We start from the raw sequence: 27477 nt of genomic DNA, 5'->3' as shown, positions 1-27477 counted from the left end.
CTTGAGTGTATCTAGTCTTTGCTGGATTATAGTGTTTACATAAAGGTTTGAGACAATATATAAGCTTTTCATGACTTTTGTCCGGTAACTAAAACTATTATTGAAAAATGCTAATTGCATTACTATCCAAGCATGGACATCTAAGGCCCATTTCACCAAATTTGCAGTATGCAAGCTGTAATTTGCAACAGAAGATCATTTTTCCTTTCTCACTTATCAAAAAAATAAAATTGCCACTTGCTCACAACAATCATTTGTGAAACGTGACTGCGACTATTTGTGATCTGCATGTCAGCAGTGCTTGCAAATCACTTTTGTGAAAAGGGTCCCTGGACGGCTTGTTGAATGGTCTTCCACTGACTCGTTGTGTTACTGAGGTATGGTTAATTAAGACATCAACAACATTGTCTTCTTGTGTTTTCAGCTAAACACCTGGAAGCTCCACAATCCCGTCCTGGTTGTGGTTTCAAGACTGCTGAACATCGTCTCATCGGCTCAATCTTTTCTCAGTCTGCCCCTCTCCTCACCCCCCTCTCTTCTTCACTCTGTCTCATCGATCTTTCACCATTCCTCAGCTGTTGAACTGTTGAAATCTGTGTGTGCCTGTTAAACTGTGTTTTCGGCACTTTCTCAATCTATCTGCTGAACCTGCTCTGCAGAACCTGCTGCTTTTCAATCTGTCTCTAGTCATCTTAAAGCCGTTGTTCATTGTATGTCTTCTGTTTAAGGATGTCTTTGTCTGCTTTCACTCTTCATTGTACTTCTGTATCGGTTCTATTCTGCACCAGTTATAAACAGGGGAGGGAAGAAATTCTTGAGTTGATTCATCTGTGTCTGTGGCCGTTTGTGTTGTACTCACATTTTTATTCTTTCCTTTTTACAGCAGTAGTTTATTAGCAGTGCACAGCACTCAGTCCATGTACAATCCTGCAGAGATTTTGTGATTATTGTGGCTCAAAATGAATGACTGAATTTGCAGCAGCTTTTGAAATATTTGTGTAAAATCAGAGAACTTGCACACTTAAAGAACTATTTAAGGAAATCTCCATGTGTAATAAGTTCCAATGATAGTAAGAATGAATTTAAGAATCACACAGGATCTCAGGAATGACCTGTTCATGGATTAGACCAAGTTCAGACAGACTTGAAAAAACAAAGCCTTCTCATTCACTTCAATGAGGGCAATGTGTTGACACAGTGGGGTTGCGACTCACAAAACAACACCTGTAGGTAATGTGAACGGTGTGTTTCTGCTGTTTACTTCACGATCAACATAACGAAAGATAAAACAGTTACCACTGCGATAACTTTCCATAGTTGTAAAATACTGTTTGTGAGTATTGCAAACTGTTGTACAGTGTTTTGGAGTCTGATGGCCCTTCAAACTCAATACATTACTTTATCTGGACTTCCTGAATCATAGGCTATTTCATAGTTTGTCTCACAAGTAGATCTACCTTACACTTAACGCAGGGCTGTTTTCAGTCTGAACACGGCCTGAGCCTGTGCAGTGAGCTGGACAGGAAGTTGAACATGCTCGAATAACTTCCATAAATTTTTTTTTTTTTCCTTTAGGTATCAAAGATTCAGTTTGAATGACTTTGACAGTCTTGGTACAGAATTTGGTGAGTTGGAGAAACTCGGTCAGAGTGATACATGGAGGGAGAGCAGTCTATTGAGATATATTCAAGGGAAACAAAGACCTCCTATTGTAGTTACAGTGGAGAATGAGGCTTGGTTTTTATTGGACTCGGCTAGTGAACATGATTGTGAACACTGTAGTAACTGATAAACTGGCAAACATTCTGCATCTTTTTGGAAAACCTGCTGGTATTTAAAAAAAAAACAACACAATCACTGGAGAAAGAAATTTCACATATTCACAGCATAAATTATGGCACCGTGATTTCTAAATTTATTTATTAAAAGCTATTGGTGAAGTTTTGCTGTTATCTACAATGATGGAAAACATTTCAATAAGAATATATCCTTTATGTGGACTTTTGTAAAGCAAACCAAATTATTTATAAAGCACAACTCAAAAGGAAAATGTATCATCAAAATACACTGAGAGGTGTTTCTAGTATTTTGTCTACCTTCATCAGTATTAATGGGGTAGACTCACCAGTCAGTGTAACAAAACTAGACAGCAGCACAAACTGCAGCCTTCAAAATGACCATGAAGTTAATTCAACAGTTTGAATAAAGCTGAACATTAGAAGCTTCATGAAGGATTGTTGGGTTACAATACACTAGTTTTTGCCAGGCAGACATAATAAACAGATCAACAGACTGACAGGAAGTGTCAAGATATTTCTTCCTTATCGGCATTCAAGGTTTAGGAGCCACGTATTTGATTTGTGTTTAAGTGTAATATTCCTCCGAGCACTAGGGGGTGTATGGTAAAGTCCACACTGGAAATTGAAGTTCATGACAATAATCACAGGTGCTGCTGTTATGAACTGTGCTCAGACAACATTATTTGGGTTGATTTGTTTTAAGTTTGTGTTGAAAACTGGAAGTGACAGACACTGGTGAGAACATGAACGCATTATGATATCAAGTGTTGGAAAAGACTGAGTACTCGTCTAAACAATTAGGTCCATTAGCATCCAGTAGGACTTAGTCAATACACAAGGCATGAGATGTCTTAAAAAATAAGACATAATAATTATATATTGGTTTTTCGTCATCTTTAAAAGGCCATCAGTAGTTGCTATGGAATGTGTGGCTTCAGTAATTCAGCAGGCAACAGCATCAATCATTTCTTGTTTTGATATTATTCAAAAACATCCTTTATTATAACCAGTTCAGTTCTTCTGTGTGATGAATGTAAATTAATACCATATATATTTAGACTCTATAGTTTATTAGTCACTGCAGTGAAATAGCTTTGATTTACTGGACTGTGCTTTGTCAAATGAATCAAGTGAATGAGATGAAAAGAAGATGAAACAGTCAGCAGACAATTACAGATCATTTTAACAAACATATACCATTTAAGTTTGAGAAGAAAAGAGACAAAGTGATTTTGCAGCATTTCAAAATACTTCAAAGTCTTACTGTTATGATTGTTCAAGTCTTATATGAAACCAGATGAACAATAAAGGGTATATTAGGTGTAAGTAGTGAGCTTATTTACACATGTATGTTAAGCCATTTAAACTGATACATTATGAGACAAATAATATAATACATGTGAATACAAAATACAGATATATTTTGAGGTATCATGTACTGATAGAAATACTGTAGCTTCTGCAGTTATGAAATATTAAAACTTAAATACACTCTTGCTGATAGTGTCATACCGCCCCCCCAAACCCCATAAATGAGCAGTATTTTTGACTTACTACAAAAGACCCTTTAAGAGCAACTAAATGGCAACTCCAGAGGTTGAGATGGCTGCAATGATGTAGACGTGCAGCCCAGACTGTGTCACTGTGACATCACTATCAATAGAGCACACATCTGAGATGAACCACACTTGAAACTTACAAGCAGAGGGGACAGTGAGACACTACATCCACCCTGGTTACTAAAACTGCAGTATATTACAGCTTTATTTTCATAGCTTCAGCCATCACTTTTATCAGTTATGATAACTTATCAGCTTAGTTCATGAGATCTGAGAATGTGGCGCTAAAAATAAACTCAAAAAACAAACCAAAAAGTTGAGCTAATTTGTCATTCACCAGGAGAACTGTGAGAGCTCACAACCATGATAAGTACAGTAGAAGCAGGAGGCAGGTCTGTGATAGACTGTTAATCCACATTATCTAAATCACTTTATATGGAGGTCAAACTGAAAGTGAACACAAAATGTTGCTGATAATACCTCACTGCACAGGAAAACTGTGTACAACACAGTAGACTGAAACAGAAGCGGAGGGGGGGGGGGGGGGGGGGGGGGGGGGTGTAGATGTTGATGGGTGTTAATAAAGGATCATTTATTGTTCACCTTCTTTTTCTCTTCCAAATAAATCTGACTAACCTGGAGGTTTGTTTCCAACCTGCTCATTTCATGTGATGGTGATGGTATGAAAAGCTCTCCTGCACTCTCCCTTTTTACAGTTTACATATGTTTTTTACAAGTATTAGCCATCACAAAACAAAATATATCTAGTATTTGCATTTGGCAGTGGAATTGCATGATGAAAACATTATCATCAATGTAAAACTCATGGAAGACTTGGACAAGAAAAAATAATTCTACACAAACCTTTTCTGTGCACATTATGTTATCAAAAAGTTTCCCCAAATCTGTACAATCCAAATGCATTGTAACCTTCAATACAAACATCATTAAAGGCATGCATCCATAGTGACCATGAGCTGAACTTTAAAAGAAAGCAGCATTAGTTTATCTTTTGAAGGTCTTTCATAAAGACAAGCTGATTAAACAAGGCTGTGCTTATTTCACACTCCTTCACGGGTTCTTCTGAGACAGTTTGTGACTCTTGACAATATTCAGTCATCCATTTCAACTGAACAGTGTAACAGACAACATTTCCCTTGAGTGATCCTCTCTCCTCCAGCCTGGACCACTCTGCACTCTGCTGCCTCCTTCTGGTCACATCTATGAACTGCTACTGAGTCTTCTACGCAGCAGTGAGGCAGGCTTGCTCTCTGTGTCCTCTACGTCGCTTTCACATTGTCTCTGGAGAAAAGGATCATTACAGTTGAGTTTTAATATGCACATTTTTTGGGTCACATATATTTTTCACAACTGTATCTTTTTTAAGCTTATAATGTGGACTTGAACTAGACCATACAGTATGAACTCAACCACTCATACATTGTTGTTCAGGACTTTAAACCTGTATCAACTGACTTTTTTTTGGCCACTCTGGGGCCGTGGAAACAAGTAGTGAACACAACATGACATATCATCACCTTCATGTTGAACTTGTTGGCAAACAGTTGCTTATTTCCACATCTAGCAGTTATGGGGCAACATTTTCTTTCATGTGGAGTCATGTTTCTGTCCATCTGGTGAATATAAGTTCACTCTCTTTTAGCTCTATTTTTGCTCTCTACCAACTCCTGAGTGAAATATATCTGGCTCTTTAGCTGCTAAATGCTCCACTATGTTCACCAGCTAGTCTACAGCTAACTGTGTCTCTTTGCTGTTTGCTGCTGAGCAGGTAGTGTACAGTGAGTTGGGTTTTTAGAGCTTTTTTCTCTGAAAACAGATGCCTGCTGCGGCCAAAAAGGAATGAAAATAATGTAGCGTTATATGACATGCTAAGAATAAACACACTCAACAGTAATGTGTAATCTATGTTTTAGTTTGTACTTGTCAGAATTTATTTGGTACATGTTGAATTTGGATAAAAATTTAAGTTACAAAAGTGAGTCACACCATCATTAAAGAACCCATGAAATAGAAGTTAGAGCGTCTTTAGCTTCTTTACTGTGACGTATTTCCCAGTAAAACAGAATATTTGAGAGGTGTAGAGTTACAAGAGGGATTTAAGTGAAATCCTTTGCATTTGATTGGATTGCTAAAAAGTGGGCGGGGCTTAGAGTTTAGTACTATACGGAGCGGCAGAGAGAAACGGAGCTACAGAGGACTGTTGGCTCCACATACACCCAAACCTGTTGTTAGATCAGGATGGGGACAAGGGAAAGATGAATGAATTGGGGGGTTTGGTAGATCATGTTGAGCTGGTCATTTTAAAAGTAGCTCGCAAGCCAAAGAAGTGTGGGCACCTCTGCTGTACACTAAGTTACCAGAACACAGAAACCAAATACAATGTAAGACACCTGTAATTAATACTGTGTAGTAAAAAGTATTAAGTGTTGACAAAGTGTCAGAGAGCAGACATTAATAACTGGGTCAGTTTTACAATTAAACTGTGTTTCTTACTTTGATTAAAAAAAAACATCTTGTGGTCATATTTAATATGTGAGCTGAGTTGAGTGAGATGAAGTGGTCTCACCTGTAGTGGATCTGGATCTGAGCTGCCTTTACAGAGCAGTTTCAAATGGACCAGCCGGTTACACATCCACACCATGTTATAGGACATCTAGAGGTGGGCAGGGGGGGGAAGAAAGACTGTGTTACAGTGTTCAATAAAGCTTGCCACTCAATTGTGCAACCAACTAAGAAAAATACTTGACTGTTATTAAAGGACAGGTTCACAATTTCTCAAGTCTGTCTTAAAACAGCAGTCAGGTGTCCATATGAACAGTGAAAGAGGTTTTCCTCTCTGTAATCATTCCTCCTGTTCATACTGGACATTAAAAGATCCTTCAAATGTGCTTTCAATGTAAGTGATGGAGGCCAAAATCCACAATGTGTCCACAGTCATTTAAAAGTTGATGTGAAGCTTATATGAGGCTTCAGCAGTCTGAGTTAGTCATATCAAGTGGATATCTGACACATTTACAGTCTTTTTAGCATCAAATTCCCTCTTTGTGTTTCCTCAGACAGTGTTTCTCTGTTGAGCTGTGGTGGAAGTATAGTAACAAAAAGAGGAACTTTGGCACTAAAAAGACTGTATGTTGAAAGATATCTACTTGATTTGAGTCATTTGGACGGTTGAAGCTTCATATTAGCGTCAGATAAACCTTTGTTTATCTGATCTGGAAATCCGTAATTTTAATCAAGGTAACAGTGCGTTTCATTTGGTGACCTGTCAATGGCGTCATGTCCCCTTTACCCACTCTACCAAAGAGTATACGCACACAAGAGGATGACTATCTTGTGCGCATGCATTGGTGTTGTGGTTGTCTGCCAGAAGCCGTCATAAATTGACCTACATATCTAAATGAGCGAGAAGTGTCAAAGTTGCTGTCTTAGCAGATGAGTTTATGTTGACTCACTAGATTACTTTTGACAAAGAACAAGATGAGTAAAAGGTAAAGGCTATGTTTCATAAAGCCCACTGCCTCTCCTATCTCACTGACCCAAAAGTCACTGGAGTTCAGAAAAAGCTCGTTTGAACGCGTTCACCTCCAAAGAGTGAGTTAGCTGGCTCTTCATCTTTCCCCATAGATGGTTTTGTTTCTCTTGCCTCTGACAGTAAGACCAGGAAACCTATTAAGACCTGGAGAGAAACTGGAGCTTTTCAGTCTCTGATCCTCCAGGATTTCCTCCAGTTCACTGATGAGTCTGCTTGGGCTCTAGTGCCCTTGTAGAAGGGTTCGGTGGAGGTTATCTGTCTTTGCCCCTGCATAACTTTGATCTCCAGACGGCTCTGGTTTCTGGTGGGGTTGCTGTGGCTTTTTGTCCACACATTCCAACTGAAAGTGCATCCTTCATGTTAGGAAACAACATGGCTGGCAGAATATTTGCTGCTTTGAAATCTATTCAGAAAATTATATTCTGTAACCAGCCACCAGGGGGTGCTCAAGATATTTTGGCTTCACTTCTGGAGCACTGTCATGTCATCCATCTTAATATAAAGTTATTGGTTTATAATTTTAAATAAAAACATGCAGTAGACATTAGGTGTAAGGGAATGTGGGTAATTAACTTGAGAACAAATCGCATTTATTTTGTGTGTTTGTGCTTTTTCATCAACATGTTCTTCATTAATTTTAACACAGATAGTACAGATTTTCAATTCCCCTTCTTTAAAATTACTTTTCTCCCCTAACATGGTTATCCTTCTGCTTATGGCCTTTATGAGCGTTGCACCTTTTTATTATCTTTTTTTAAATGTATCTGCATTCATATGCAGATATCTGTCTATAGAGATTAACTGAAATGTCATCTGGACCATCTTAGGTTGCTGATCGGACTGTAAACAACAGCTGGCACACAGAAGAGGAAGTCTTTGCCCGTATATCCGGTATCCAGATATCCACTGTCTACACTGGAAGCCCTGAGATATTGGCCGTTGCTCCTTGAGGCTAAATCAGACAGATAGCTGATGGGTTCTGAGATTGCCTAGAGCTCTGTATTTTCAACTCATTTCGTGGGGCTGTGATGAGAATTGAGTGATAGAGATTGTTCAGGTTACAATTTATACAAGTGTATATTTTAAAAACTCCAATTTAGTTGTGGATCATTACCAGGAAAACATGCCTGGTGCAATATGAAGATCAAACAAGCAACTATTTCGTTCCCAAAATGTCAGCAGATATTTTTTCATGTAAATAACAAATTTTGGTTCATGAAAATAGAGCCCTTGCTGCTGCACAAACCACACTGTCCTCTGGATTTTTTCCACATGTTGTTCTTCATCTCTCTCTCATTTCCTGTCACTTCTAAACTGCAGACTCTCTATGCCTTTATCATTTACTCATTTAAAATGTTAAAATGTTTGGTATACACATCCAGACTCACCTTCCATTTCCTTCTAGCGTTGAACTTCTTAAAGCTCTTCATATTAATTGAGGATCGATTCCTATTGGCCTCCTGTTTGCGTGTGATGGGCTGAAACAGATGATGACATTTGGACTCATTAAAAGCAACACGCAGTAACACTCAGCAGCATGATACAGTGAACATGTGAAGCAGGTCTGTGGTCCTGAAAACGGTAAAGACTTGTAGTAACCTTAATCCATGGATGAAGCAGACACTCCTCAGCTGTCATTCTCTCACTGCAACACACAACACAGATCAGAAGAGTAGTTAGAAGTAACAAGTCCTAACTGTAGAAACATGGCGGTGCAACTTGGCAGCCTCTGTGGAAGAGGACCCGCTCCATATGTAGATATAAAGGGCTCATTCTAAGCTAACAAAAACACAAGGATTCTGATTTATATGGGATTATACACTAATTAAAACATACGTGTGAACATTATATTCCATTTTTGACAAGTCTGTTACTCTAGATGCCACTAAATCTTACAAACTGGACCTTTACATAAACAAATGAATCAATCAATCGATCTACACACTTCAAGATATAAGCTATTCAACAGCAGTACAATAGCAGCTCAATTAAAATCCAAGTTTACTCATCTTGTGCAGACTGCTATGAAGGTTGGTGTTGTCATGCAGCATTTATGGTTTGGTTCTTTAGGCCTGTTTGTAGTTTGCTTTATTGTTTTTGCCTTAATTAGCTCTTCATTACCCAGTTAGCATGGAGGGTATTGCATGGTTGTGGTATCTTTAAATATGTTTAGTGATTTAAATTCTCTTTAGTATGGCCAAAGGGAGTTTTTCCTACTTTTACAAATGACCTGCTTGGTCTGAGAATTATATTTGCCTTTGATTTAGATTGAAAGAGCTGCAGTAAATAGCTTTATTGCTTTGAAAGAGTGTTAATTCAGTTATGTTCTTATATATATATTGTTATTTTCTATGTTCTAGACCACAAACACACTTATTCAACATAATAAGTGTCCCTCCATGGCATATGTATGTCTACTGCACTGTCTACAATAAATCCCCTGAACTATGGATCTTCTCTCCTATCCTGATTCTTTGACTGAAATCATCTCCATATCTCCCGACCCAAACCACACTCCCAAAAGCCCAGCCTTTATTACATCTGGACCTATACTACATACCTGGGATTTTTCATCAAGAGTTTCTGGATGAAATCTTTAGCCATGTCACTGGTCATACTGAAATACTGAGCCTCAAACTCATACTTCAGGGCGATGATGTTCTTCAGAGTTTCTTCATCAGTGTCACCTTGGAATGGTGACAAACCGCTCAATCTGAGGAGAGTCCACAACAAGAGTGAGACTATGAGTGCTATGAGTCAGTATGTCCACATCTCAACTCATCCGTACAGATCACTCTTTTAGTCAGTCCAACACCATCAGTCCATACCTTAAATCTGTTTCACATAGTATCAAATAGTGTCAGACAGTTGTTGTTTCCATACAAGCCTTCTGATCATTAAATGTATGAAACAACACATTTAATGTCTACTGTACTCACATGCCACAAACACTTCCAACTTACAGTATGTAGGTAATAACTCCAATGCTCCTGGGGGAAGAAGAAACACAAGACATGTGGTGTGGTTTAAACTGTATGACAAACATGAGTGAAAGAGTATTTAGTTGACTGGACATTTCCCAGTCATTGGGTGTGATTGTTATACTCAGATGTTTAAACAGACCGAGAGTCTTAACACCTGGAATGAGATCTAGTGCAGTGAGTGGGACTCAGAACAGGCCCAAACACACCACTAGCAGAAGAATTTACTCTCCCACACAGAGAGAGAAAACAGTGACGAGATAAGCAAAATATGCTTTGGAAATCAATGTGTGTGCAATGATGAATTATAAGTTTCTGTTGTAGATATGAAAATGTGCAATCCACTGCAGAATCCACTGTGTGTATACAGAGTCAGAGTAGATTGCTCACCACATATCTGCTGCTGTGCTCAGAGGTTCAGAGTTGATCGCCTCAGGGGCTGAAAGAGAGAGAGAGAGAGAGAGAGAGAGAGAGAACTGACTCAATCTGCTCTGACAGACAACCTCTAAAGAGTGTACCTTACTCTTCCGAGGACAACAACGTACATATTTTGGATGGGGAGGACAGATGAAGGAGTGAAGGAGGATATCTACGTCAAAGTCGACAAACCATCCTTCAACAGAAGAGCAGGTCTATGACACCACCTATACGATGCTGTCCTTTCATCCCTTCCTAGGGCATTCACATTTGACCTTATGTGACAACTCCAACGACTGTCATTTATACTTGACCTCAGATGACAACTCTTGATGACTGTTGTTACAACAGCCAGGAGCACTAACCAACCAAGTGGTATCAATGACCTTGATAACAACCCCACAGAGGTTAAATAACTGGGACTCCCCACCAGTCAGTCAGAACTGAAGAAGCCCCTTGGATGAGAAGTCCCGTTGCCCTCAAACCTCCTTGGATTTAGACTATATACAATGTATTTCTAAGTCCAACTTCTAAATATAATTATACTTACAAATTATATAAATATGTTGAATGTATGTAAAAAACAAGAAATCCTCACCGATGTATTGTGGGGTGCCGCTTGTGCTCCTGTACTCCTCCCCCTGGTGAAAACGGTGAGCCAGGCCAAAGTCGATGAGTTTGATGTTGGGGTTTGGAGACACTTTGTCTGACAACATGATGTTTTCTGGCTGAATAGAGAGATTAGACGTCATTACGGCAGCAGCATTTAGATAATGTAATTGAAGTTGACAGTTCAGTAAGCAAGGGATGTCATTTAGGTTAGAGTACTGTTACCTTCAGGTCAAAGTGGGCAATGTTCTTGCTGTGCATGAATCCCAGTCCCTCCAGGATCTGCTTCATGAACTCAATGGCCTCACTCTCCAACAGGTTCTCCTTCTCAGCGATGAAGTCGAACAACTCCCCTCCACTGACGCTGAAATGTCCAACAGAAGGTCACGGACAAGGCAGCAAAACACATTACAAGATGATACAACAGTAGCAAGTGATGTGCGTTGCTAATAATCACTCACTGCACAGGGAAGCAGAGTGTGCATCTGAATACATTTAGAGTTTAATATGATACCAAAATCAACAAAAATATAACTAAAACAAACTTAATATTCTCTTCACATATCATCACTATTATATCATTTTTTATTATTTTTTTTATTATTATTAAGTTTCCTAGCAACTACTGAAAGGTAGAAGTTGCTAGGAAACTTCTCTGACTCTAACAGCTGCCTCAAGGTGTTTCTACAGGTCTGTTCAGTATCATCTTATCTATCATCATATTCTCTCCTCTAATATCTCTGCAACTGTCACATGACCACCTCTCATATTAGTCATGGAGCATTTTGCTTTAGAAAGACATTTTTAGTATCTAACTTCATGTCAAAGCATTTCCTCTTCATTTCTGTCAGTACAGTGCTGCTCGGATGGATTCATATTTTATAACTGTCCTTTACTTCTGACACTCCTGAATTTGATGTTTTTGTCTGCTGATTTCTGACAGCATGACTTGATGTGCTGTTGTGTGAAATTCTTGTTTTTACCCTCTGGTAACATTTTTGTGAATAAAACTTTTTAGGATAAGAATATGAAAATGTTCTTGCCCATTGTGTAAAGGACTATAGGAAAATGATTGCCATATACAAATGACACCAGTCCCTTCTCATTATAAAGGTAGGACCAATATGTCTGTTTGAGAAACACCTTGGGCCTCATTCACTAATATGTGCGTAGAAATGTTCTTACTTTGCACACAAAGTAAGTGTGCACACAAAATTACCATCAGATTCATGACAGGTGTGCACCGGCCAATTTTGTTCTTACCACCGTGTGTATGTTAGTGAATCACAATCATTCTAAATTGACAGGTGTGTGCCAGCTATCGGTAATAAGCATACTACCACATCCCTATTTCTCCATATAAGGAGAGCTCTGTTGGAGCGGTGCAGCAGTGGAGAGAGCTGTCACTCACTGCAAAGAGGGGCTGTGATGGTAAAAATGTAGAAAAACTTTACTGCAAGTGAAATGCAAACACTAGTTTCAGAAGTAGAAGCTAGAAAAGGCAGATTTGGCTGGTAAACATGTCATTAGCACAACTGTTTGGAGCCTGATTGTGAATCCTGTATACAGCCTACATACCTGTTGCACCACTACCACACAGTACATCCATAACAAAATAAAAAGTTGAAAAATGTGTAGATCTGTGGAATTGATCTAAATAAATCTTAACTGCTGCACCAGGTATGCATCATGTTTGGTCTCTGTCCTCATCAGGCTGTGATGTAGTGAAAGCAGAGCGTCCAGAGAGTAGAATGGGAGGCAGAACCTTCAGCTATCAGGCTCCTCTCCTGTGGAACCATCTCCCAGTTTTGGTCCAGGAGGCAGACACCCTCTCTACATTTCAGAGTAGGCTTAAAACTTCCCTTTTTGATAAAGCTTATAGATAGGGAGTTTTCACTTCTAATGTGTGTATCTGTGCACATTGTAAAAATAATGTTCTGTTGAGGTATTAAATGTCTATGTCAGGTACATAATCTTAGACTCTTTATGCTTTACCTCTTTCATTAAAGTTCAAAGCAGTTGCACCAGTTCGATGTGGTTATTGTGGTTAAAATATGAATAGGGAAGCTGAGGGGGATCTCAACCACATGGACTGGACTGCCTGGCTGACAGTACACTGTAAGACATTAAATAGCTCATAGTATTCCTTGTCAACTCACATCTCCAGAATGAGCACCACCTCAGATCGACTCTCAAAAACATCTTTGAGAGCCACGATGTTTGGGTGTTGTACAGAGTGGAGGACCTCCACTTCCCGCTCCACGCTGCTCCTTTCCAGGCCCAGACGGCTGCACGAGCTCTTCCGAATCTTCAGGAACTTGCCTGCCCAGTATGTCCCAGTGGACAACTCACGGACCTTTTTAACCTGACCAAAATGCCCACTGGATGGAGAGAGAGCATAATTCACAGTTTACACCAACCTCCAGATACAGCAAGAATGTGTTGTTTTCATATTCAATTCAAATTCAGAATAAAAAGACTCTTAGCAGACCCACCACCTGCTGTGTAGTCTCAACTCTAATTTAAAAAGTCATTTTTTAAAACTATATGACTAAACATGCATCTTTACATCAGAAATTCCCATCAATCCCCACTGCAGCTGCATTTCCATGACCATATTTGAACAAAAGAAATAATAAACACACAATTCTGTCTATGTTTGGAAATCAACAGCACTTCTATTGTCTGGTACTGCAGCCTCTAGGATCTGAGGTGAACCTGAGGATGAAGTACTCACTTTAAGCTTTAGTTGTAAGGGTCTTCACATCCCTAACGATGAAAAGTCTTTACATTTTATCCCTCAAGTTTTGGACAATGGTTGCTGAAATCATGTTCATTGTCCTGAACAGCAAGATTTCTTGAATGCATATCTGGGGTCAGATGTAGAAATAATGTGTGTGCACAAAAACCACATATACGCCATTTCCCACACATAAACTGTTAAAGTGTTAAGATTTCTAAATACATCAAGAAAAGAGAATGTGTGGTGAGACCACAGATTTCATCACAATACCTTAGCTGGCCTGTACTTTATTTGATCATTTATGCATTATAAACTTACATTGTGCAGACAAACATTGTTCAATCCCACAAAACTTTATTTCAAATTCTAGTGGAGATCCAAAAGTTTCCAAAGATACCAAATGTGTCTGAATTTTGGGGAAATGTATCTATAATAATGAACTAGACATGTAGGGTATTTCCATTTGATGGAACGGCGCAACCATGAAAAACATCTTGAACCAACAATATAAACCAATCATTGTTTACCGGAAGCTAACGACAGCAAGGTAGCGGTAAAACACTTACCAAGAATTAAGCCAAGAATAGATCCTTCTATGTGTGTGTTTGTACAGCTGACTGCAGTCACATATGTAACTGAATGAGCAGTCAGTAGTAGAGTCCCTCTAGACAGCTGGCCCACAGGAAGCTGTTTTAATGTGAAAGGCTATCATAGCTGCCGGCTGTATAGCAGCTCAACATTTGTAGATAAGTGTTAATAATGTTAATAACACCTTGTGTAAACAGACCTTGAAAGTGTTTGGTTAACACTTCCAGTGTAGCTTTACAACCCAACTCAACTAGGTGTGAACAATGTCCACCCTGCTGCCACCGCAGCTGACAGCAGACAGGTGTGACACTACTACTGTAACATGTTTACCACTGAAATGACACAGTGAACTCAAGCATAAAAAAGGAAATAACAATGTGTATTGTATTTCATTTCATTTGTTTGATTTTTCTCGTATTGAATAGGATGTTTTTAACACACGTAAAATTACTATGAAAGGAAAAACTGGATGTTAAACCTACAGTGTGGAACTTTAACACGTCAATGAATGTCTGTTACATTCAAGCCCCAAATGTGTTCACACAACGCTGATTAAGCCTATAACCGCCAGATAAATCTCTCTGTATTTCACAGTATACAGAGGTTTTAAATCTCATGTCTGGCTGGCTGTTTGGACGTTAATCGTGCAGCTCTTCTAGACTTTCCAAACGTTATCGGACTTAATGGATCAAATTCTGATAGTGAGACGAGTCATTCTGCAGGGGTTGTGTGAGGCTCAAAATAAGTTATCCACCGTTTTACAGCCGCAACTGGAATACTGGGACAAATCCCAGCAGGCCGGTGAACCATCAAAACATATCCGTTTTTACCGGCCCTCTCAGTGTGCGTGTAATTCGGGGTGTGCTGCACTCCAAGCTTTAAGGGGTTGGTTAACAATCCAAGAGCTCAGTCACTGCTCCGTGAGTTCAAAGCTCTTCTCAGGCATGGACTATATAAAATTGCCGACTTCCTTTTTGTCACTCAGATATATGTAGGTGACTCTGACATAAATTCACACTTGACAGGGCATTTAGTACAGAAAGTGCCACAATGCTCATGTGATATTTGGTGCCTGGTGTACAAGAGGAAGCGGTATCACTACTAAAACACGTGTGATGATATGAAAGAGAAAGAGTCCATCATGAGTGCCAAGGACACTCGCCCTTCTCTGCTAGTGAACGTTAACAAGACCTTCAATTGTGAATCTCATTTCATTCCTGTTGACTTGCATGCTTTATCTGCAGTGTTTTTCTGGATATTAATTTGTGCTGGCAGCTGACATGGATGGAATTAGAAAATGAAAGAAGTGATACAGCTGGTCTCATTATTACTGTGTAACTACTTCTCCCCCACTCACCCGATACAAGCAGAATTTCCTCAATGATATAAAAATGTTTCTTTCACAATGTGTCATACTTTATTGAACATATTTTCATTTTCTTTGACACAGGAGATGATACATGCATGTGAAATGTATTACAGTCATCTTGATGCAAACAAGCCGAGCGTTTAATCTCTCGCCGTTTATTTGACCTTTATGTTCATCTCATGGCATTTTTTATTTCAGACTTTCTTAGTGTAACTGATATGACCTCATCAGATTTATATAATGAGCTACATATCTGAAAGGGACTTAATATGTGCAGCATACAGGACACATCTTATACTATTCTCACTATTTAACTGATATGAACTATTCATTTGTGCTTTTATTTAGTGGGTATGAAGACTACAGATCACATCATTTACTCATTTGGCACCTGATTTTGACTTAATTTTAGTTTTTTGACAAAAATGTATATTAGTTTTAGTCAAATTTTAGCCTAAATGTATCACGTATTTTAAATTTCTATGTCATCTAAGCATTTTGAGGTAATAGCATCTTTGTTGTGTCCAATTTACCATGGTTATGGGTTGTTTACTTGTTGACACACATGTGTGTCCACTCACCTGTTCACTAAAATACTGTTACTGTCTGGGTTTAGCTTGAGAGGAGAAGCTCAAACGGCGGATAATGTGATAATTTTTTGGTGAACATCTAGAGGAAGTGTATCGTGAAGAGATCTTTAAATGGTCATCATGAAACGGAGGAATGATTACAGAAAGAAAAACCTCTTTCAGTTTTCATTTGGGCTCCTGACTGTTGTTAGAAAACAACCCTGTAGTCTAATCCACCAAAGTATTTTAATGTTTTAATTATTTTATTTTGAAGGTCAGACATCCATATGAGAAGTCTTGATGCATCTCAACTGAAGACTCTTCCAAATAAGTTTTTTCCCGTTAAAGTTTAATAACGATGCACACAGTTTATCAGTCTATGCTTTTTATCATATGACCCACATTATGACCCACAGATGGAAACACATTCAAACTAAAGCTGAAATCAACACTTGACCTTCATAGTCATTGTTTCATTTCATATCTAATGTGCTGCTGTACAGAGGAAACACAACAATAACATCTGTAAATGTCATAATACCTTTCGCATTGTGGTGAACACTGTTTACACTAGATATTGAAATAATCAGTTATATCTATACCTTCCCAGAACTTCCCCGATCTCATAGAAGTCTGCCACATTTTCAGGCTTGAACACCGCCATGTTGATTAGTTTCACCTCGATCCCTCCAGTCCTTCGTTAGTCCACTCCCGGCTATTTAGCAGTCAACTTCAAGTGGTTCATGATCCTCCAAACTCGACCGGATGGCCCTGAGTATGAGTAACACATACCACAGAATAAGATGTATGTTAACAGTAGAAAAGAGATAACACAGTGTGTACAGCTGACTGTACACACAGTCAGCTGCTAGTCAACTATTTATAACAGAACCCAATAATGTGCCCAGAGAGTCTGTCAGATCTAACATCTGTCCTCATTGTATCACAGGTGTTTTCCAATTAAGAGTGTCCTGCCTGTGACCCTGATCCAAGTCTTTTACTTTTTTTTTACTAAACACATTTTGACTACAGTCAGGGTCTGAAATTAACTTTTTGTCTCACCTGCCAAGAGGACTGGTAGATCCAAAAAATCCACCAGCCAAGCAAAGTAATAAATTGGCTTTTTGTGTCACTTATACTAACTCCTTGTAAAGGTGTAGCTAGCTAGCAGCAGGCTAGCGGCAAGAGACAGTTTAGCAGAGAGCTGTGATGTGGAGTAGCTGATGTCCGCTATGGTGAACAGTGCCGTGAAACTAGGAGCACTGGAGATGGTCTGTGGCTGGCACTTCTTTAACTCAGACCACTGTTCAGACACATCTACCCGTATTTGACAGTTGGTATGTGTTGATTTCAGACCCTGAGTACAGTATAGATAACACATGGATCTGAAGTGATCGAGTTCACTCAGCAGTCATTTAGTAGAGATATAGAACATGAAACGTGAAAGGTTGATGTTCACTATATCTAAAAGCAAGAGGTTACATTAAGATACAGCTGATAAACTGTTTCCACACTGAAAGATGTGACTCATATTGACACTAACCATATTTCCCAGATACTGTTTCGTTTCATGTTGATTGGAGAGAACATGGGTAAAGTTGTGATATTCCACCTGTCACTACGCACTACGACCTTATGTGACCTGTGACTTATTCCTGCCAGCTGTAGGTCCTTATCTTACATTGTGTTACATATTAATACAGATATGGTATCTAGTGTAATCTGACTTTACAAACACTGTGACTTTACATGATGTGAAGGTCACTCCCGCCATTCTTCTGTTTACATCACCATCAATAGTTACGCCTCAGACATTGCTTTGTTTCAGATAAATACAGCATTTTATTAACTTTACACTAAAACTACTGTGATTTTACATAACTAGAAGTTTACTCATATATACTACAGGATTTTGCTTCTCTTCAGTATTCAGCTGTGCAGATGCAGATGTGTTCTGGTTCAGGTCCGTTCCTTTAGGCAGAGCAGAGTGTCTAGGATGCTTTTTTGCTTTTTTATGTCGCAGTAGTGGAGAAGCTTAGAAGAGTAAAGTCTGCACTTTAGGAGGAAATGGGTGCCAGCAGCTGCCAGCGGCTGTGCAAAGAGGTTTCTGATTGATGGCAAAGCAACTGACAGACAGACTGGGAAGGGATCTGCATACAATTACCCTTACAGGGATAAATATAGTTGAAATGAATTGAATTGGATTAGTGAGAGAGGATTAATGTGCTATATTTTTACCCCAGAGTCTGTTTTCTAAACTAGTATTTTGTTGAAATGCTCAGTCATTGTTACACATCCACTCTGCTTATTGTGGCCAAAATGAATGAACTAAACATGTAATCACGTCTGATCATGTGACTTCACATTTCTATGGGTAATCTCTGTAAGCATGCGGACAGAAGTGAGTAAATTACACCAGTTAAGACAGAATCATATCGTCAAATCCCTCAAATTCAACAGCTGAAGAATTTAAAAAAATCTTTTGCTGTGTTCCAGACATTTCTGGTCATCACCCATTTGGGCAGTGGGTGTATAGCCCCCAGCCAATAACAACACACAGGGTGTGAGGTGGGGACTCGTAGCGTAGCGACCAGTCCTCTGCTCCACTTTGCTCTCTGTCTCTGTGTCATGGATGATTAAAGAGCTGCAGGTCTGTGTGTCTGTTGACCGAGGGAAGGAAGGCCACAGCAGACAGGATGAAGCTCTGCATTCACACAAATCCAGCAATGCAGCACCTTCCTGCAGGGCTGAGTGTGGGGGTGTGGGTGTGTTTATTTGTGCTTTAGAACATAAATCAGAAATCAACAACCAGAAAGCCTTTTATTTATCTGATTCACGCCTTTGTTCTCACCATTACTGCTTTTCATTCCCTCTCTAGCTCACGGCAACATTATTTTCTGAAAGATTTAGAATATACAGTACTGTGCAAAAGCTGTAGGCACCCCAGATGTTTAGATTCTTATCCATTATGCAATACCATCAGGGAGGTGTCTGACATGACAATGACCCCAAGCATACAGCTAGAGTCATAAAGAACTATTCTCAGCAATAAGAAGAATGATGAGTCCTGCAACAGATGGTATGATATGGCTCCAGCAGAGTCCTGATCTCAATATCATGGAGTCAATCTGGGATTACATGAAGAAGCACCTGAGATGTTCTAAATAATAAATCCACAGAAGAACATTCTTTCTCCAGGATGGAAGTTACCATGAAAAACTGTGTTGAAGTGCATGGGGGAGCCATGGATTGGGAACAACTGGCCTAGATTGTCCATCCTGCCATGTGCTTGAAAACAGTTCTTCCATCCATTAGCCTTCCTGATCAAACATGATCTATTAGAACTGAACATCCAGCCTCTACCAGCCCACTCTCAAAGCTCCTGTCTCTCTGGATCAGGACAAATGATCATTATTTTCATTATCAATCTGATGAGTCTGATCATTTAGTCTATGAAATGATAGAAAATAGAGAGAAATGCCGATCACAACTTAACAAAATACTCTTGAAGAAGGTCCAGAGGGGCTGAAATGTTAGTATGATGAATAAACTGTGATGCTGAGCAGAGCAGTGTGCAGGATCTTTTTTTTCTTTCAAGTGATTCTTTCCAACACACCTGCATCTGAGATAGCTGGATGTGCAAATATCTCCTCACCACTTCCAAAAGCCTATCTCATCTTCATACAGCTTGTTTTCTCTGTTCAAAAACATTTAGCAGATTATTACATAAGAAAGAAAAGCACCACATCTTCACTAGGGATAGTTTATCATTTCTGCATGAACAAATGAAGTGCTGATTATTCTGTTGATGGACACATCCTGCTATTGGATATCCAGTCATTGAAGCCCTCGCCCTCTGCTTTACATGTCCCCTGTGTGTCAGGATGGAAAATGAATCTAGGTAAAAGTGAACTGAAACGCCTGACAACAACTTTCAGTTACATCATTTACTGTTATACTTGACATACAAGGGTGGAGGTTAGCACTAAGTTTAACACTTTATCAGTCAACTCAATTCTTGTTAACTCTTTGAGTGTGATCATCGGTCATTGCGACACATTTCCTCATCAGTACCAATTCAACAGGTTGAACACAGTTCTTTCCACCATCTTTACATTCTTTTAAAATGTATTTTTCTCCTGCACATTTTTTTAACAAGACTTACTGGTTTAAGACAAGCCTTTCTGTGGAAGAGGGAGGTCTCTAAAGACACCAGCTGCTTCTACTGAAGCCCTGGTGACATGTGGGTGTAGCACTTCCTAATTTAATGCTCTACTGCTGGTTCTAAACCTGAGGATTGTTTCATACTGGCTGCAACACAATAACTTATCTCATCAAAAGCCCCCTCCTCTAGTCATCTATACAGTGTATTATCTATGTATTGATAAAACATTTGCATTATTCCAACTATTGTCAGGACATTTTCTATTCTGAGAATCACCTCTTAGAAATCTGTCAGATAGGAATTCATACATGTCCATACATGTTATCCCCAAATTCCCCTCCCTCTCTGATAACACATCCTGACCGACAACTCTAAGCACCTTAAAAGGATGACATCCGCTGTATGCAACCTACTTCCCTCTATATGTGAGACTTCCCTACATGATCAAGTATGACAGAAATGTGCTTTTAACCTGTCCAGCAATCATGTCTAGAACATTTACTGTCATCTCTGGAGAATCTTTCACACATGTTCAGATGATAAAGAATAAAACCTGATCATAGCGATGTCACTACAAACACGACTAGATACAGTGAGAAAGATGTTTATCATTGAACTCTCAGCCTTGCTGTTTACATACCTTCATTTGGAGAGAATGAGTCTGACAATGAATGCTCTCTTTTAAAGCCAAACCAGTCAGGACAAAGACATCAGAAGTGAGTCAGCATCACTGAATAAGACATTTATTGTTGTCAAGCTAATTCTGACAATATCATGATATAGGTCATGTCATGACTGACAGGACATCTGATCTTATATTCTCCTCATATTCTTCTTCTATCTCAGAAACATTTCAAGGATTAGATCATTTCTGTCTGCTCAAACTCTGGAAACTGTTATCCTTCATTAGCAGCTGACTGGACTATTGTAGTCCCCTGCTCTCTGGCATCAGTGAAAAATCTCTCTCCCACCGCTGGCTCGTTCAAAACTCTGCTGCCAGACTTTTAAGTGGGAGAAGGAAACATGATCACATGTTGCCATTGCTGGCTTCCCTACACTGGCTACCTGTTGCTCTTTGAATTTATTTATAGATTACTTATAAAGGAGCTTTTATTGCCCTATGTCACCTCTTGCTCCCTGAGATCCTCAGATGCCTCTTTTCTCATTGTTCCAAGGTCCAGACTCAGACTCACAGGGGATGGAGCCGTTGCTGTTAGAATGACCTGCCTGAGATCAGGGCTGCAAACTGTTTCCTCTTTGTTTAGTTCATTTTAATCTCTGTGTCTTCTAATGTGTTTTGTTTTTATTATAAAGCACTTTGTAAGTGTGTTTTGAAGTGTTATATAAATAAAGTTCCTAGTGGTTTCCTGGTGTGTGGCTTTACTGGCAGCTGGTAATCTGATGTCTATCATAATAAATTCAGTACTTCATAGTTTTTCTGACTGTTGACAGAAAAGAATAAGCAATATTTAACATTGTTTCAGGCTCTGCTGCTCATTATATTGTGTATTATGTTATACTGAACCATTACTAAACATAAATAAAGTGGGACAATGTGATGCTGATGAGAGACCAGCTGCTGAACTAAATGCACATTTAAAGGCAACTTTTTTCCTGATGTAAAGTAGTGCTGTCAGTAGGGGAGCTGTCAATCACTGATCCCAGATAGCATACAGAAGAGGGGCCACTTCAGGCAATAATGCAGCACTGCTAGCCTTCTTCTAGTCCGGACAAACGTAATGTGAGCCTGAAATAGCCCACATGTAAAATAACAAACATGGCCCAAATATCCCAAATCAAATGTGGGCCTATTTTGGTAAAGAAGTGGTGCTCTCAGATATGTTTATTCTGGATGAGGGCCACTTCTGGTTTATCTGGTTTGTTCTTGGTTAACATATTGCTTGCTTGTGGCCCAGATCTGGGAAACAAAAGCGAACCACCCAAGTACTATCGTTCCATGCGATATAAGAGCCGGATGAAAGTGCTGAAAGTGTTGGGTGTGGGCCTGAACTGGGCTACATTCACTTTGTTATCTGGGATGCAATCTGACTCCAGATCTGCACACCATTAGTAAAATAACAGAACAATCCAACAGCTGTCTATAACCATAAAACATAAAAACATCCTGCCACGTGTCTGGAGAATGTGTCTCTTTGACTGACTGACTCTTTTTAGAGTATATATATATATAGCCTATATGAGATCATAGCAACATATAGTATAACAAGGAATGTGTCTTGCTTTAATGACATCAGTCAGTATGTTGTTATAATGAGAAGCATTTCTTGTTAAACGAGATGCCTTCATGTTGTGTAATACCAACACTGATGTATGTTATTCAAACAAGTTACATCAAGTTGAAGTTATATTATGTTGTGACTGAAGCAGCAGTAATACATATGTAGTGAAAAACGTCATTATGACATGAAAAGTATCTTGTTAAAACAAGAAAATGTTTTTTCACTTCTTTATTCATGACATTGCAAAAAGCAAAGTGAAACTCTCAGATCGGTATGAAAGTGAATTCTCTAACTGCCCACTGCTTGACTGATGACCTGCTGACTACTTCTCCCACAAAGACTTTCACACAAGTATTGTTTCAACTGTTCTCTGTATGCTAAAAATGAACACAAGATTATCAGAAGTCCATTTTCAGAGACCTTTAGCTTTCTACAGAGCAGTGATGTGGTTTGACAGCGTGCAGCGTCACAATACTGCATCAACACAATCTCTACAGGCAGTGAGAGTGAAGGATGATCCCGTGTCCCCTCCATTCACTCTTCTCTTTTCCCCCTCTTTATCTCCTTCCTGTTCATTTTCTTTCCTTTCTTACTTCCTGTATTTCTTTCTTTCTCTCTTCTCTTTTTTGTTTTTACCCTTTCTTCATTTCTTTCTTAGTCAATCTCCACCTTTACCCAAAACAACACCTCCATTCTCTGTCTCTCTCTTTTACTAATCCTGACCACATACGAGCCCGACCAGTCTCACACCTGCAGCTCTCACTGTCTTTCTCATTCATTGCTCACATAACCTGACACACAGGTTGACACACACACAGCTTGCTTTTCCCTTTAAACACGCACTGACAGAATGGGAATCCTGTTTTCCTCGGAGGGAACTTGTTGCTGTCTGAGATGTAAAAAGTTTCAAATATGAATACAGCAGCCGAAATGTACTCCCGAGAGCAGATGATGACTCTTTAAGTCCACCATAAATCAGCATGTGTTCCATGCATGATAGTTCATGATTTAACTCAGCATCACAATGATCAGAAACCATGAGACATTTAAATACCTCTGTAGTGAAATGTAAATGACAGTATCATTGAAAAGCTGGTTTAGTATTTTGCATGTTGTATTTTTTTATTTCTGAATTGATTTTTAAAGTTTCAATCTATTTGATTTGACTATTTTACATGCAAAATAAACTGCTGACAGTTTGGTGAGGAAGTGGTTCATGTTGCGACATGCTGGTGATCCTAGTAATGACAGTGGGTTTTTTTTTAAATGACACACTTGTATAAAGTGTAACATGTTGCTCATCTACCTGTGTTGTAAATAAAAAATGCAACGCTGCAGGCAACAGTTTGGCCAGACATTAAAAACTGTACAGAATCATTATTCACAACCAATAAGTTAGATGTGCATAGAAGCACAGAGGTTTCTGTGGTTATATTGCAACAGTTTGCTGTTGGTTGAACACAGTAGAGGGCTTTTATTTTGAAACAACGGACAGAAGCAACATCTGGCCGATGTGAGTGATGGTCCCTGTGGTCCAGCCAAAAAGTTATGAGACTCTGTCGGTCGGTAAATCATCCAGAGCGTGGGATCATTCTGAACATGTAAAGTTAAAGGACGACCCCGAGAAAGTGACAAACTCTGCATGCAAAGATCCGCCTGTCACTCCTCCACGTCAACATGACTAATCATCTGCAGCATGTAAGTAGCCTAACATTAGCCACCTAGTCATTACTGTTTTTGCTGTTAGCGGTGTCGTTAACAGGTGGCTCACTTTGAGTGTGCGCTTGTAAAATTGATATTTTAAAGGTGCATTATTACAGTTTTGTATTTTTGCAGCTCAGTGTTAACAATGTTACTTATGACATTCTCTCTCAGCCTTGGAACTCAAAACATTTTCTGATGCCCCAAAAATATATATTTAAATCATTAATTTAATATTATAAACGTGCGATGACTAGCCTTAGCTGATGGGTGCTAGCTGTTGTGGATGACAGAACCTCGTAAGAATCACTTATTAATCTTTATTCAGTTTCATGAGTCTGGTTCATTGTTCTGGACAAACTCATTTTCATAAAGTTGGAGTCGAGTTGTGTTTATGGAAATACAGATACTGTCCGTCAACTCCCCGCGCCCTATCAGATCTCCTGCTCTCCATAGAAAATGAATAGAGTCCATCCAACTTCACACAGGCCTACATCATTGCATCCGATCTGCTCTGCATGCACCGTTAGCATTGTAGTGCGCTGCTGGATTGGCATCGCCACACCCTGTACCGCGCCTTTCCTCCCACTGTGAGTGAGTCACCAAGATATCAAACCAGTGCAATCGAGGAAATAACCTTAGTGCACCGCAGGAAGATAGCAGTTCGCCGGTGGACTCACACTGCGCTTTACGCCTTGCACCTGCACTAGATAGAGACGTATTGTATGAAGTTACTGGAGCTGTAAATTCACCTCTTCTAAGCAGAAGGCAGAATAGAACGTTGTCTTGGAGCCAGACAAGCCCGGGCAAGGCGTCTCTTCCTCCAGGCAGCGCTCCTGCTCCTGCTGTCTGACTCACGCTGATCAGTGGATGTTTCCACGGCCTGTCACTGGGGGTGCAGCACTATCTTCTTCCTTTTTATGGCGGGTGGCAACTCATGTTAAGGTGCATTATTGTCACCTACTAGTGTAAACCAGAGTTATCTACCCCCATTGACAAACACAGCAAACCAGCAGCTTTCTCCAGCAATAGGAGGAAATTCATTTTTTCCTACCGGCTAGAGTGGCAGCTGGTTTCCATAATTTACTCGACAAATTTACCCGCATTGGGCAAATGGTGAGTGTTAATTTTGGACCCTGTTGTGCAGACATTAGGGATGTTACAGGATCATTAACTGGCTGTCCTCCTTGGGCGTTCCAGCAACATTGAAATATATTACCATAGTCAGCGGGGCTGTTTAGCTATTCTGCTACAGTTAATGTATGCAGTGTGCATTCTGCAGCTTTATACATCCTATATGCCTAGATTAACATCTTCATATGCTATACTTTCTAAACTGACACCCTGGTCTGATCCGACATCTGTAAAGATAATCCTGATAATAACTGATATATAACCATACCCAGTAAATATTGGTTGGACGGTGGTGTTGTGAGCCTGTTTTTTTATTTTAAATACAAAAACATTTTATTCAGATATCCTAGATGGACACAGGCCATTTAGAATGAACATCATTGTAGGTTTTAACAGTTTAGAAGTGATATGAGTTTCATCTGGATTGGTAAGAGTTACGAAGGCTTTGTTATCGAAATAGTTTTGTCTTTATATTTTTGTCTCATTCACTTTGAATTCCATATGATGCACTTTGCTCCATCGAGGCACTGCAGCAGGCTAATGCTAACGCTAACATGTCAAACAGTCGCTGATGCAGTCGCATTGTAGAACATACATGCTAACTGTTGCAGCTCGGCACAAAGTAACTCTCATCTCTCCTGGGCCTTGAGAGGAAAGATGATGCTCTGATCATATCAAACATGAGTGAGATAAAATTACGACACGTGACTCAATAGTAAATACTTCGTAACTCTTACTAATGCAGATAAAGCTCTGAATTAAACATTTTTGTATCAAAATAAAAAAAACAAAACATGCATAAATTTGCACAGCGAAACTTTGACAAGTATTTGAAGTGTTTTTGAGGTTCAGGTGGCGCTTTATTAAACATGGAAGTCTGCTCACAATACACCAGCACACACTGGGAGCTTCTAGCAATCATTAGAAGGAATAATTGACATTACACATGCATGTCTGTCTACCAAATATGTGCGCACTTCCTCTTAGAAGCAGTTGGACTTGTTGCAGTTTTTGCTGTCCTACAGAGACCACTTTTGGCCAGAAGCGCAACATTACGTCAGACCAATCTGGGACTTTTGTGGTCTCTAAAAAAAATGTTTTTTGTTGTTTCCCAGAATTAAAAGGTTTGAAGAAAAGTCAGAAAGAAAGAAAAGAAATAAGATAAACAGATTTCTTTTCTTGTTAAAAATAGGGCTTTAAGAACTTTTATCGGGTATTGTTTTAGTTGCAAATACAACATACAATAAGATAACAGGTCTCTAAATTAGAAGCAATGAATAGTCATCTTTTTTAGTTTTAATAATTAAAATCTCCAGGTTTAAATGAGCTTAGACTTTCATTTTTCTCGTCCATGTTTGACCCTACATGTGGACTGCAGCATATTTGATCTTAACCTGTTGTGACAGGGTTTATGAGGGGGCAAATCCTACAGTTTTTAAGAAAAAAATAAATGCAGTAATGCTAAACTTTCTAATCCCATAAGTGACACAGTTTGAAGTGAAAACCGGCACCTTCCGATATTAATGACAGTATAAATACGGAAGAATTTGTCGTATTTCTCTACACTGAAAAATTGTTTGCACACTGACCGTCGAAAGGAATGTAGAATAGTATCATCAACAGCTCAGCCTTTGAAACAGAACGTACTCACCAGTGTGACTGTTCGGCTTTCAGCTCGGACGTTCCCACGAACCGTCGTCTGTCCCGCGGATGTATCGCTGCTGTGTGTTCCTGGTAGATAGTGCTCTGCGGCTGTGCGCTCGGCCCCTTCACGGCTCACAACGGCTCACGGCTAACAGCTCACAGCGGCTCACAGCTAACGGCTCACAGCTAAACAGCGGCTCACAGCGGTTTGCAGTTCACAGTGGCTCACAACTATCGGCTCACGACTCACAGTGGCTCAAAGCTAACATCTGCTCACGGTTCACAGCGGCTTAAAGGCGGTTGGGGAATGCGGAAAACACACACATTTCATGACAGCTTGATGTCATGTCCGAATTACCGTAAATATATGTTTAGAGCAAGTGGGTTTATGTGCGGACTCACAGTA

The 27477-nt window shown here is 39.5% G+C and overlaps 2 protein-coding genes across 2 annotated transcripts in view; one reads left to right on the top strand and one right to left on the bottom strand.

The window, feature by feature from the left end:
- tpm3 (tropomyosin 3) overlaps nucleotides 1-823 on the top strand; it is an 11074-nt gene extending 10251 nt beyond the window's left edge. The window contains exon 10 of the mRNA XM_044334887.1: nucleotides 425-823. Coding sequence (XP_044190822.1) covers nucleotides 425-428 — 4 coding nt within the window. The 3' untranslated portion in view covers nucleotides 429-823. The remainder of the gene's footprint in view (nucleotides 1-424) is intronic.
- On the bottom strand, nucleotides 631-27477 carry si:dkey-240h12.4 (death-associated protein kinase 2). Its single transcript, XM_044334886.1, has 12 exons — nucleotides 27079-27477; nucleotides 16790-16958; nucleotides 13078-13299; nucleotides 11144-11282; nucleotides 10908-11037; nucleotides 10283-10331; nucleotides 9875-9901; nucleotides 9472-9624; nucleotides 8511-8556; nucleotides 8300-8389; nucleotides 5946-6032; nucleotides 631-4660 (listed from the first exon to the last, which is right to left on the bottom strand). Exons 2-12 carry the CDS (start codon nucleotides 16849-16851, stop codon nucleotides 4580-4582), a joined length of 1086 nt encoding a protein of 361 aa, XP_044190821.1. The 5' UTR covers nucleotides 16852-16958; nucleotides 27079-27477; the 3' UTR covers nucleotides 631-4579.

This window comes from Thunnus albacares, chromosome 19 (assembly GCF_914725855.1).
Source record: "Thunnus albacares chromosome 19, fThuAlb1.1, whole genome shotgun sequence".
NCBI lineage: Eukaryota > Metazoa > Chordata > Actinopteri > Scombriformes > Scombridae > Thunnus > Thunnus albacares.
Note: the sequence above shows the minus strand (reverse complement) of the source record. Positions and strands in the feature narration are given on the sequence as shown.